General features: G+C 45.1%; 1 protein-coding gene across 1 annotated transcript in view; it reads right to left on the bottom strand.

Moving 5' to 3' along the window:
* Nucleotides 1-13614, bottom strand: part of SLC22A15 (solute carrier family 22 member 15) — an 80854-nt gene that overhangs the window by 29886 nt on the left and 37354 nt on the right. The window contains exons 3-6 of the mRNA XM_042993809.1: nucleotides 9668-9800; nucleotides 8846-9010; nucleotides 5360-5489; nucleotides 505-720 (exon numbers count right to left, since the gene is read on the bottom strand). Of these exons, the coding sequence (XP_042849743.1) occupies nucleotides 505-720; nucleotides 5360-5489; nucleotides 8846-9010; nucleotides 9668-9800 (644 nt within the window). The remainder of the gene's footprint in view (nucleotides 1-504; nucleotides 721-5359; nucleotides 5490-8845; nucleotides 9011-9667; nucleotides 9801-13614) is intronic.

Raw genomic sequence — 13614 nt, 5'->3', positions numbered from 1 at the left:
CCAGGATCCCATCAGGGCAAGGAACAACACCGCCCACCCCCGTGAGTGAGTGAGTGAGTGAGTGAGTGAGTGAGTGAGCGGGAACGCCACAGAATGTGCTATCTGACCACTCGATGCCAAACCAAAGTTGGTATTTTAAACTCCTATTTAGAAACTCTTCTGTTTCTAATATGCTTTCTTACTTTCCTTTTTTTTAGAGGTGGGGGAGGGCGGTTCTTAAATATTTACATTAAATAGCTCAGAAGCACAGATGTGCTTCTGCTGTCTGTTTATTCAAGTTCAATGGACCTGCTGTCAGGCCCCATTGGTTCCTCCTGGACAGGGTGGGTGCCGGAAAAGCAGAGGTGAGCACGATGCAGGCATCAAGACACAAAACTTGTTTTCATGAAAACGTCAGGCTGACAAATCAGGTTACGTTTTCTGTCGCCCTGTAGAAGGACGTCATCAACAGACCTCTAGCACCCTGAGTTGAAGATCAAGACAACACCCCCTAGATATAATTACCAGATGAACATCAGGGTCAGCGTGTGCCCCAAGAGGATCCGGTAACGGAAGAGATCCAGGAAACTTCCGGTTTCCCTGTAGCTCCTGCTGGCCGGATGTGTTAGTGAGAACGTACACTTGAGCTTGTGGTTCCTCTTGGCAATGAGGTACAGAGCCGCTTCAGCCTCACTCAGCCGACCCTGGGAGTATAACCAACGAGGTGATTCAGGAATGAATCTGAAAGAGACGTCATTAAAGGCTGTATATTCATATAGGTACACGGGCACAGGAAGGAGCATGTAGCTTTCCTCACCACAACTGGATTCCACGTGAGGTTTAAAACCAACTCTCCCAATGACATGGGGGGGGGGGGGGTCCCCTTCAACAGCGTGCCAGTGTTAAACGGTGGTCTGCTTTACGAATGGAAACCAAGAACACACTTCCAAAACAGCAGCAAAAAAAAAAAAAAAAAAAAAAAGTAAGCAGTATGCATATCCTTTTGAATAAATTTTAATAGATAAATGGCAAGTTAAGCCGAGAATACTGAAAAATTCAAATTTTTCATAAAGCACAGGTCGGAGAGAGGGCTCTAAATCATAGCCATGTGTTAGAACAATACCACAGAGTGAACAGGTGTTTAAGTTCTGACAAAGCTTCACAAAGAAGATAAAAATATTTATAGTCTTATCAGAAAAAAATAAATTTTTAAAAAGTGTTTTTAACATTGTGATATGTTATTAAGAAGGCAGAGATTATTTTAAGATTCTACATGAAAATTAAACAGGGTTTATCCCATCTCAGCTACTTTTGAGCATTTCCACCTTCAAAATACTCGAATTAGCTGATACACTTGCTTTAATATGTCCTCAGGATATTTCCCGCCCATGCCGCCCCCCCCCCCCCCCCCCCCCCCCCCCCCCGCCCAGGATCTTAAAGAATAAAAGTCATCTCCTGGTTAACTTTCAGTTACATAACAACAATTCTTTTCTACTGAATACTGAATACTGAATGTCAGTGATGTCACCACTGGTATTTTCCAATAGTTCCAAGACTTAACTATGATGTGTCTCCTCTCACAGCCGTGTGCACACTTCTAGAGGACTGAGGACTTGTGAAAGGCCAAACTGTGATAGGAACACAGACACGCATTTAATAAATACAGCAGCCAGTGCCTTTTGACCTAATGTGACATTATTTGCCTAAAATGAAACTTCTCTAAGGAAACTTGGCTATTTAAGGTGCCTTTTGGAATTCTTCGTGCCCTTCTGTAAGGGCAGTGAAGTGGCAACAAAACCCACAGAATTTGGAACTTCATGGACAGCCAGTCGGTCGATAACCATTTGTTGAGCACTTTCGATTTTGTATTGAGCTGTGTAGTAGGTGCTCAGAGGAAACAGAAAGGCACGAATTCTCCCAGAGCTTTGCTGCTGGACAGAGAATATCCATGCAGATCTGACTCTCAACAAAAGCAGGAACGTAGGCCATCCTTTATTTCCTTCTTTACTGCCCTCTGATTATTATTACTAATACACAAGGTGGATGATTGAGTAAAATATCGTTCTCTTGGAACTTAGGTCTGCCGATCAAGTGGACCGACTGGCCCTAGCCACAAGGCCGCTTACAAGGTACCACATAAACACCAGCTGCGTCTAAATGCAAATAAAAAAGAGCATAAGTGAAGCCTATTGTGATGAATGTAGACAGTATACCTGGGAGAGATAAGTGAGCTACCAGAAGTCTATCACAATAAAAATCAAAAATGAGGAGAACTGGGAGGTAAGAAAAAAAAAAAAAAAAAGACAAGGAAATAGCCAAAATACTAACAGTCATTATCTTTGGGTAATTTAGGTCATTTTTCCCTTCTCCTTAAATTCCATTGTTTCCAGAATTGTTGATAAGCGTTAATTATCGTTAAAATGTTTATAAATCGGGGTGCCTGAGTGGCTCAGTCGGTTAACCATCTGACTCTGGCTCAGGTCATGATCTCACGGTCCGTGGGTTCAAGCCCCATGTCGGGCTCTGTGCTGACAGCCCGGAGCCTGATTCAGATTCTGTGTCTCCCTTTCTCTCTGCCCCTCTCCTGCTCATGCTCTGTTTCTGTCTCTCTCTTTCAAGAAATAAATACATAAATAAGAATATATAATAATAATTATAATAAATAAATAAAATATTTATAATAAATAAAATAATTATAAGAAATAAATAAATAATAAGAAATAAATAAACATTAAAAATTAAAAAAATGTTTATAAATCATGGTTAAAGATGAGACATGAGAGATATTGAGGCTTTGGAAATTTGAGTTAATCAAGAATTTCTACTTGGAAAAGCACGTATCTCGGGCACAAACTGAGGACCAGACATGTTCCCACATTTGGGGAAGCCAATGAGCTTTCTTATACAAAGGCTCACCTATCTGCTAATGGATGGACTTGGGAATGTAAATTCTGACACATGCAGATTTTTCATATCAAACAGCAAGAGGTGTTTTGAAAGAAAAAGCAGTCTTTGAACACACTGCCCTCTCAGTAGTGCTGGGGACAACTTCAGAAGCCACAGTGCTAATTTGGGTGCTAATTTAACAATGTTGCCTCTGCTCGAAATATGTCCTGTCAATCTCTTAGAAGATGGAAAATCTTTGTAAATTATGGGAGTGTGATTTTTTTAAGTAAAGCTGCTCAAATCCAAGTACTGTGAAAACGAGGAATTTTTTAAACTAAGCGATAATGTTTCTAGGAAAAAACACAAGGTATGACCCAAAAATAATGTGACATTTTCGTATGTGGCTGACAGCTAATTCTGAAGGCTGATTCCAGATGTTTCTGTGCCAACACCTGCCCAACGGATACGAGGGATCTTCTGTGGGGAAGGTCCTGGGCTTTGCTGCTGGGGGACACGCAGCCAAGCCGAGAGCCTGCAACCGTCAGGGAGCTCCTGGTACAGAGAGACGGGCTCCACTCCAGCACGAGGTGGAAATAAGAACCCCACTCGAAGGCATGGGTTTAGTGCTGCAGAATTCAGAAGCAAATGACTTGCAGCTAGAGGTGTGATCAGAAGTTTGGAGGGGGTGGCAATTTGAGCACTCCAGAAGGCTAGGAGTTAAACAGGAAGAAATGGAGAGAAGGGTGTTGAAGGGGCAGGTGCAGCAGTGAGTAGGAGGTAGGGAAGCAGGCCAGCGCCAGGTGAGTGCTGGGAACTCCATGCAGCCGGCTGTGTCTGGAACACAGGGTATGGGAAACAGGGTGGGAGAAAATCAGGGCAGATCAGCTGGAGGCCGACTGTGGGAAGGCTCGCATTCCAGGCCTATTTCAGTTTTACATGCTCTTTTCTCTCCGTTTCCTATTTTTTCCTGACCTGAATTCATTTCCCAGTGAGTAGATGTCCCCACCTAGCGCTGGGCCATAAACACTCTTCCGACTGAGCCAGCCAGACGCCCTACTGTTACATTCATTTTTGCGCTTAATTCTCTTATTTCAAAGGGAATACAGAAACAGATTGCAGCTCAACCCTCACCAAATCTCAATTAGTAGAACTTGAAGAAAGAACTACTACGCTAAAGATGTATCTGAAGGAAAATTCTACTACAGTTATTCCTCATTTTACGGCATAGAAGCTGGGACCGCCGGCTGAAAGTTTCATTTATTCCAAAGATTTTAATGGTTCAAATCAGAGGTCTGAAACCTCAGGAGACAGCCTTTCACAAGCACATTGAAACTTCTAGTGAAGTAAAATTAAAAACTCGAACTTCTTTTTTTTTTTTTTTTTAACATTTTTTTTTTTATTTATTTTTGAGACAGGGAGAGACAGAGCATGAACGGGGAGGGTCAGAGACAGGGACACACAGAATCTGAAACAGGCTCCAGGCTCTGAGCCGTCAGCACAGAGCCCGACGCGGGGCTCGAACTCACGGACTGTGAGATCATGACCTGAGCTGAAGTCGGACGCCCAACCGACTGAGCCACCCAGGTGCCCCTAAAAACTCGAACTTCTTAAGCACATCATTAAACTGATGAAATAAGAGATGAACCAAGTATTACTTTGCGACTAAAGATCCAAATGCAGTATGGTATTTACAGGCAAAACTGGGTTCCTTAGCCCCAGCAAGATGGTCAGCATTTAATGTTAATTTTACGGAGAACTCTGTAAATGTCTCTGAAATATCTGTTTTATTGTTACCGGACTCTATTTGGGGAAAAATGTTAATAAATAACATTCCTGTATTCTATATTATGTGATACATATTCTATAATAAACAATATTAATAAAGTGTCTGCTGGGGGGAAAAAGCACTGATAAGATAGCTCTACGTTGGTGGCTCACCTCCTGCATTCAGAGCGCCACAGTGGGGCATCTGGGCAAGTTGTTTGGAGCGCCCTGCCCTGACCAGGCATTGAGCCCATCTACCCTATGGGTTTCTGCCATATGTGAGAATCTTCCCGCGCCCACATTTAGAGGCCCTGAGATAATAGTCACACGCAGGATAAAGAGGTGCCACTACACATTGGATACGGATGGAGTGTCCTGTGGTATCGTACCTGGGCCATACACCTAGCACGTGATCTGATCCAGCCTGAAGATCTTTACGCTTGAGGCATTAGGTTAAAAAAGAAATGGGTACCCTGGGTCAACAACTCGAAGGTTCAAATATGGTCTATGGAGAGGTTACTTCAAATAAGGGATACCTGCATTCTGAATTAATTAAGCATCTCTCCTCCCAGCATCTGCCAAGCTTTGGAGCGCTTGTGGAATTTAGCTCTTCACCAAAGTCAGTTCAGGTAAACTCCTGAAAGGGAATAACGCTGCTCATTGACCCGCATCCTCTTAAGACATTCCTTCTGCGTATTAACTTAAACCTCTTAGAGGAAAAACTACTTACAAAGATAGGAGGAAGACCACTGTTCCCTGCAGGTTAACCAGAATGGCGAGGGTCCTCCAGGAGCGGATGAAATATCCCAACAGGGCATACTGGGCGATGCCAACCGCGAAGAAGAGGCCACCGATCGATCCTAATTCAGGGAAGAGACGCCTGTTACTGGAGATGGCACCCTCCCTGTCACCCTCTCCAACCCAAGTCACAAGCCAATGCCTTCCTTGGGAGACATCAACAGGAAAGAAAATCCTACCCAAATATTGAGTATCAGATGATAAATGTGGAAGAGAGGCCAGCAAGTTAGTGGAAAAGGAGGAAGGACAGGTGAAAACTATGAATGACATGTGGTCAAGATGACTTGTAAGGGTTTGTCCAAACGCTTTCTGCATTGAAGGCTGTGTTGACATCTGCCTGAGCATGTGCTGAAGCTTGGACAATGTTTTCCTGGATGGTGGTAAGGTTTTTAGGTCATGAGATGATTGCAGCAGTGGGACTTCATCTTATCACAAGGCTGTGCCTCAAATCCTTATTTTAAATCACAGGCTACTCCTCAGCTCTCCCAACTGCCCTTCCCTACTTCATTTATTATCACCAGATATATGACATTTTCTATTTGTTTCTTGTCTGTCTCTATGACACATGGATTTTCGCCAGCACCCTGATAGAAAAAAATCAACCATGGGATTGTTAAAAAAAAAAAATCCTATGTTTTTTGAAATAAATGCTGAGACGGGAAGTAGGCCCACTAGCTTTGCTCAATATACTTGTGAATTTGTACCTCGGACACACTTTTTATAATTACTACCATCACCATCGGTAGCAGTAATAGCTACTATTTATCGTGTATTAATAAATGATTACATACATTGTCCTACAAAGCAGGTGCCATTGTGGACCACGCACAAAGAGGAAGAAGCACAGAGAGGTTGGATGCCACTGCTAGGGAATGGAGCTGTGCACAGCATGCCTGAGACCATACTCCGATCTGCCTGACTACAGAGCCTGTGATGCTATACCAATCCTCTCTCTCCACCCTTCTGGGGAGAAGCAGGCTTCTGGGGGCAACCCACAGCAATGGGACGATCTTGTTACAAGACTTCTCTACGACGATCCCATAAAAGAAATGTATACTTGGATTCTTGCCCACAGGCTTTCATTTTCTAGCAATGATGACTTGTAGGCTCTGTGCCTTGGTGAGGAAAGGGGGGAAGAAGGGAGAGCCGAGACAGCACCTTCAGCGTGTTCCGAGCATGTGGTCAGATAAGTAAGGGAGTGGGGACGCCATGATCTCCCTGGAAACTTAAGATAATCAATACCTATTACAGGTTCATTACAGTGTATCAGACAGCACCTGGCTTGCAAGAGTAAGACTTTCTGTCCTTGCTCAGAACAGCTCTGAGCACTTGGTATCCACGGACAACAAGGTAGATGAAAGGAAGATAGCCCACAAAATCGGACTGTTTTAGAGGGGGTGAGTTCAGACCCCAGGTCTGCCACTTGCTGTTGTGCGACCTTGGGCAAATCACTAAACGTCTCTGAGCCTCACTTTCCTCATCGGTAAAACAGAAATAATACTACCTACCTCAAAGAGTAGTTGTTAGCTTCAGATGGAATAATGCATGCTATGCAAATGTTAGCTATACTATCCTGCTGTGACACAGGTATAGCCCTTGACATCTATTAACCTCCCCCCCCAAACAAAGCCATCTGGAAGCCTCCTGTGGTGAGTATCTGCTACAAAATATTGTCTACCTAGCACTATGTCTAATTCCAAGAATATTCCTTCCCTCTTCTGGAGAGCGGACCTCTCTTTACTTCATTCCCGTGGTTCAAGTGGGGGCTGACCATCCTGGTCCCCCTCACTGCAGTGACCCCTGCTGGGCCAGTCGAGCTCTTACCCAGGATTTTTTTAAGTAGGCTCTACACCCAACGTGGGGCTTGAACTCACAACCTCAAGACCTGGAGTCGCATGCTTCACTGACTGAACCAGCCAGGCACCCCTTACCCAGGATTTTAAATACTGTACTTGGTGGTGAAACCTGAGAGCTATAGGGTCCCATCCGTGACTGTGCAGCAGAAGCTTCTCAGGGAGGATGGGGGGCAGAGACGAGGAGCATCTGACTTCCTGGTTCCGGGCATCTCTGAGGCCTGGCTTGGGTATATTATCCAAATAATTTCCCTTTATATGCAGATGCTCAGCAGAGTTGAGTCTCCATTACTTACGATCGGTAAGAGTTGGTATCAATTGGGTATGACGGACAAGAGGAAATGATTCCAAGGGGTCTAGTTTAATGGCCTTAAAGACTGTGATGACCACGCACAGAGGTGCTGGAAGATGGAAAATGCAGGTGAAAGAAAGCAGTATTTTTATTTGAGGATCCAACTGACATTCATATCTAATGTCCAGCAAGAAGCTGCACGTGTATGCCTGGAAATGACAATGGAGATAAGGTGTGGAGATGTAGGTGTGGTAAGGCTCTAGGTATTTGGTTAAAAAAATTAATGAAAAAAAATGAACACTTCCAATCACCATTTTTGCATCTTGTAATTCTGGAGTACCATACTGGTGGTTTTATAACTGTGGGCCGTTAAATATTTATCCCAGTTTTCAGATTTCTTTTCTGTTTAAGTAATTTTCAAGCCTGCTATTTTTGCTCCGTTTGAACTAGTAAAAGCCAAATTGTGGCAGGTGAGACTTCATTTTTTTGTAAAGGGTGCCAGCGAACCACCCAGTTTTCAAGCAAAGCCACGAGGTCCCCCCGATTCTTTTCTCTCCCCACTCTGATCCTTCAGCAAGTCATTGTCCCACCAAAATCCAGCTCAAATGGACCTCCTCGCTGCTCCTCTCGCCGCACCTGTCTATGCCTGCATCACGTTTCTCAGACCAATCACAACCACCTCCCGAATGACCCCTCAATTCCTCCACTTGTCCCTCAACAGTCCATTCTCCACACCTCTGCCAGAGGCGTCTTCCTGTATCCTATGTGATCCTACCGCTCCACTATTTCATTCGCCCGCTGACTTCTCACTGCACTTTGAATACAAACAAATTTCTCATTGGGCCTAGCGCGGGGCTTATGTCATCTGGTCCCTCCAGCGTGTCTCTCCCTGGCCCACGGAATCAGTATTTAATAAAATACAGTAAGAAGGTGCCGGGGGAGGCGTGTCTAGGATCTCCTATGTCTGCGCCATTTTTCAGTTTAAGGTGAAAACAGTTAACGCCCTTCTGAGGAAACAGACCCTCTCAGAACTATCTGGAGACAATCTGTGAGGATGGGAGGCAAGCTCCGGCCCCAGGAGAGACTTTCTACAGAGCAATATGAATACAATGACTCATTCAAGGTCATACAGAACAAACTCTGGAAAGCAAATCTAATGGTTAGTTAGTCCCAAGTCCAAGTGCATTTTTGGACTCTGGGGTTAAACTGGTGCCCAGCAGGGTTTTCTGGGGCAGCTCACTATCTGCGTTATGTACACGGAGTGAAGCAGTACCTGCGAGCGCCCAGTAGGCGGTGCCCACACATTCGTTCAGCAGGACAAAGGCCACCAGTGACATTCCTCCGTTCATCACACCCACCAGGAAGCGAGTTATTGCAAAGAACTCATAGGAGGGGGAAAACCCATTTGCAATGGCAAATAAGATGTCAAGAGCAAAACCTAGAATAAGAGGAACAGCGGTCAACAATCCAGACACAAGACAGCATTTGAGCAAAGTAACAAATGATACTCATTACGTTTGTAAAGATAAATCTTTGTAAGGTTAAATTTTCTGAGCTGTGCTCTTTTAAAACTGTAAAAGGAAACTGTAAAGAAAAACTGAAGCTTTTCTTTCTTCGTTACAAGTGGATATCTGTCAATCATGCACCGTTGTTATTCACAATAACGTTGGAGATGGAAAAATCCCAGCTCAGACTCAGCTTGTCAAGAGAACTCCACCGAGTCTTACACAACACAGTTGAACTGAACCGACACACAACATATAAGGAAATGGATCCAGTACGCTGGTTCCATCTCTGTTCTCCTTAGAACCATGGTATAAATTAGAATTCGGGAGGTGCCGAAAGCACCATCATCTCTGAAAAGCTTAACTGCAAATACATGGCCTTCCTCAGGTATGCTGCTGGTCCTTTTAACACGCTTTGCCAGAAGCAACCCTGGCTGCGGTGTGGCCCCCTGCCAGTGTAATAAAAATCAGTTGTGTATCCACATGGCAATTTCCTGAGAACCTTAAGGAAATAGTCCCCTTGTTATTTCCCTGAGAACCTTCAGGAAATAAGTCCTCCTAGTCAGTTCATGAACAGTCTAACACGTTACCTGTGAGATAGACTTTTTTCCTCCCGAAGCGATCTGAAAGCTGACCAAAAGAGATAACTCCCACAAACACACCACTGAAGAAGAAAGAGCTTGCTGCGCTGACTTTGTAGGATCTGTTGGCAATTAAAAACCACTAGGGGAAGAAAAAACAAAAGGGACACTGAGATCACAGAAAAGACGGATGGACGGAGTTAGCTATTAAAAAAAAGAAGAAAAAAAAACCACAACAGACGTACAACCAAAACTTGAACACTGGGAAATTGTCTACTGCATGACTCATTACTAACCAGGATTTGGTAGGTCATCTACCTTGGATAATATCCAAGATTTTGTCATCAGAAATGCTAGAATTCATTATTATAATGTGCTGCCACAATACTGTATACACATCTTATCACAACACTGAATACGGTACGAGGGCTACTTTTATATATGCATTTGGTGGCTACGTCCCTCTTCTTAAGCCCTTGTATTTTTTTAAGTTTATTTATTTATTTTGAGAGACAGAACATGTGCATGTGGGAGGGGCAGAGAGAATCTTAAGCAGGTTCTGCACTGCCAGCATGGAGCCCAATGCGGGGCTCAAACTCAAGAACTGAGAGATCTTGACCTGAGCTGAAATCAGGAGTTGGATGCTTAACCTACTGAGCCACCCAGGTGCCCCCATACAATAGAACATTATGCAACCTTAAAAGGGAAGGAGATTTTGACAAGCTATGACACAGATGAACCTTAACCTTATGCTAAGTGAAATAAGCAGACAAAAAAAAAAAAGACAAATATTGTAAGAACTTCTTTATGCCTGTAATATTGTGATTTATGGTAAGAAACATATATTTGGTCTTCGTCCCCTATTCCTAGCACACAGTTCCTAAAAACCCTTGTAATTTCCTACAGAAATATTTAGTAGTTTTGTTCCCAGTTCCTGAAATAATTTCAGAGCAATGAAGGAGAAATGGGTGTCCTTTGTTGTTTTAACAGCCTCTTTCAACCACACCTGAGTTTAATAAGATCACTTTTGGAAAGCTCCTGGTTGGGGGCTCGTTGCCAGGGGAACCCTCCCCTATCTCCCACCCCCGCCTCCGGGAGGGGGTGAGGGACTGGAACTGCCAACGGCCAATAATTTAATCAGTTACGCCTACATAACGAGACCTCCCTAAAAACCCAAAGGGACAGGGGTTCGAAAAGCTTCTCAGCTGGTGAACACGTGGAGGAGCTGGGAGAGTGGTGCCCTGGGAGGGCACGGGAGCCTGCGCCCCTTCCCACCGCCTTGTCCCGGGCATCTCTTCCGTCAGGCGGTTCCCGAGTTATATCCCTTGGAATAAACCAGTGATCTGGTAAGATGTCTCCCTGAGTTCCGTGAGCCGCTCTGGCAAATTAATCTCTCCCGAGGAGGACACTGCAGGGACCTCTGATTTCCAGTGGACCAGAAGCCCAGGAAACGAAGCGGACTCGCATCTGGTGTCTGAAGGTAGAGGCAGGGTGAGCCTTGTGGAATCAGTGGGAATCAGTGGAATCTGATGCTACCTCCAGGTGGACGGTGTCAGAACTGAGTCAAGTTGTAGGACATCCAGCCGGTGAGGTGGAGCTGTGTGATGTGGGAACCTGGCTCACCTGCCCCCACAAACCCTACCTCACGCATCTGGCGGCCAGAAGGGTCCATGGTGAAGTAGTTGACAGTAAAGGAGGCACAGGGGGAAGGTTTTTCCTTCACCTGGAGTAGTCAAAGCCAGAGACGGAAAGTCAAATAAGGGTTGCCAGGGGCCGGGCGAATGGGGAGTTACTGTTTAATGGGAACAGGTTTTCAGTTTGGGACGATAGAAAAGTTCTCGAGATGGACGGCGGTGAAGGTTGCATGACATGTGTATACTTAACACCACTGCACCCTCAAAACGGCTGAAGTGTTAACATTTTATGTTATTTTACCACAATAATAAAAAAAAAAAAAAACCTTGAGTACTATTATCTTGTTGTCTAGGGAAACTTATGAACTTAAAGAGAAGGCAATCACCCCTGCTTAAAATGCTATTACATGAAACCCTGTCGGCTGCTGTGTAAGGTGATGTTTGGTTATAGAGGTAAAAGTGAACCTGCATCACAGAGACAGAGAAGCAGGAAATGCTTCTCTCTCCCCTTCGCCGCCCCCTCTCCTGGAGTCCCCGAAGACAGGCTTAGGAAGAGCCCCAACACGCAAGGAGGAGCTCCCCTCGGCTATCCCTTTGCCTCTTGGACCTCCCTTCCCACGCTCTGACAAGCAGTCCTCAAGGCTCAGAGCACATCTGACTTCTCTCTTCTTGTATGGCGATGGTGAAGTTCTTCACCACACAGCTTCTGGACATCTCTGTGCAGCAGCAATAACAAAATTCATAGCAGTGATGACAATAACATTCCCTGGAAAATAAACAAGGGTAACGCCTCCTCACTAATGCTGGACTCAACTTCTGAATTCCCCGGTTCTTCAGATGCAGCTCTTAACGAGGTTAGTGAACTGGTTTTCCCAGGCCCTTGTGGATGAGAGATCGCAGACTAGGGTGTCACTGGTTTTAGAAAAAGTAATCAGGAATTACTGCTCCTGGTGGCAGTCATGATTCAAATAAGAGGGAAGGAAGCGGTGTGACAAGTATCTGCGATATGTTCTAGACAGGTTTCCGTTCGGGTATTCAACAAATATTTGATTAGTTTCTACTGAAGGTTGACAACTACACTAAACACTGGGAACACAGATGTGAGTAAGTTGGACATGGTCCCTTCCCAAATGGACGGTCAGTGCCAGTGGAATAAACACACAGGGATAGACTAGGAGGGCAGCTCTTCACATCAGGTAATCAGGAAAGGCTTCTCTAGGGAGGTGATGTTTGGACCTGAATGATGAGAAGTGACCACTCTGGAAAGCTGTTCAGGGAACATGAGAAGAAGTGCCCCTACCCTAAGGTGAAGGTCCACCAGTGCACCTCCAGCAGGTGCTATGATGAGGCCAGACAGGTGCATGGGTGTCAGACCACACAGGGCCCTGGGCCACGGAAGGAGCCGGATTACTCTAGTGCAAAGGGAAGGTGTTGGATTACTGGAATTCTGTTTCCAAGGATCACTCTTAGAGAATGCATTACAACAGAGAAAAGTGGGAGTGGGGAGGCTAGTGCATTAGCTCAGGAGACCATGGTGGCCTGGATGAGGGCAGAAGCGATGGGGATGGAGAATTACAAGGACTTGTGATGGATTCTGAAGGCAGAAGTGGCAGACCTTCCTGATGGATGACACAGGGTGGGGGACGGAGAATCAAGGGCTTCACCTAAGTCGTTACCTTTGGCCACTCTGTGGATGACCTTTATGGAGGTGGAGAAGGTGGCAAGCGGGGACCAGGTATGTGGCGGGAAAGAAAGAACTCTGTTTGGACTTGCTGAGGTTGGGATGCCTATAAAACATCCAAGTGGCGATGCCGAGCAGAAATCTGGACACGAGTCTGGAGCTCCAGGGAGAGGTTATGAGGGTTTAAGAGGGTTTAAGAACCTATAGAGAAGGAAGAGGCTCAGGACTGGGGCCGAGGACACCCCCATGTTCAGAGGCCGAGAAGAATGCCCATTATAGCAAACTCACAAGTAGGACTCAGAGACGTAGCAAGAAAACAGGGCGGGATGTGGTGTCGGAAACGCTACAAGAAGAAATTGGATGTGGGGAGGAAGGGGTGGTCAAGCGCGTGGAATGCTGCTTTAGAGGTCAGGTGAGATAAGCACAGGGACATGCGGTTATATTTAGAAACAAATGGACACTTCAAAATAGCAATTGCGGTGAAGAGTGAATGGAAGCCAGACTGGAGGAGGACGAGGAATTGCTGGCAGCAGTTCTGTACAGAATGGCTTCCAGAAGTTTTGGCTGTGAAGAGGAAGCAAGAAATGGGACAGTGTGGGGACAGGTATGTGGGACAGATTATTGGCTTGTTTTCTTTTAAC

This window comes from Panthera tigris, chromosome C1 (genome assembly GCF_018350195.1).
Source record: "Panthera tigris isolate Pti1 chromosome C1, P.tigris_Pti1_mat1.1, whole genome shotgun sequence".
Lineage (NCBI taxonomy): Eukaryota > Metazoa > Chordata > Mammalia > Carnivora > Felidae > Panthera > Panthera tigris.
This window is presented reverse-complemented; position numbering and strand designations above follow the sequence as displayed.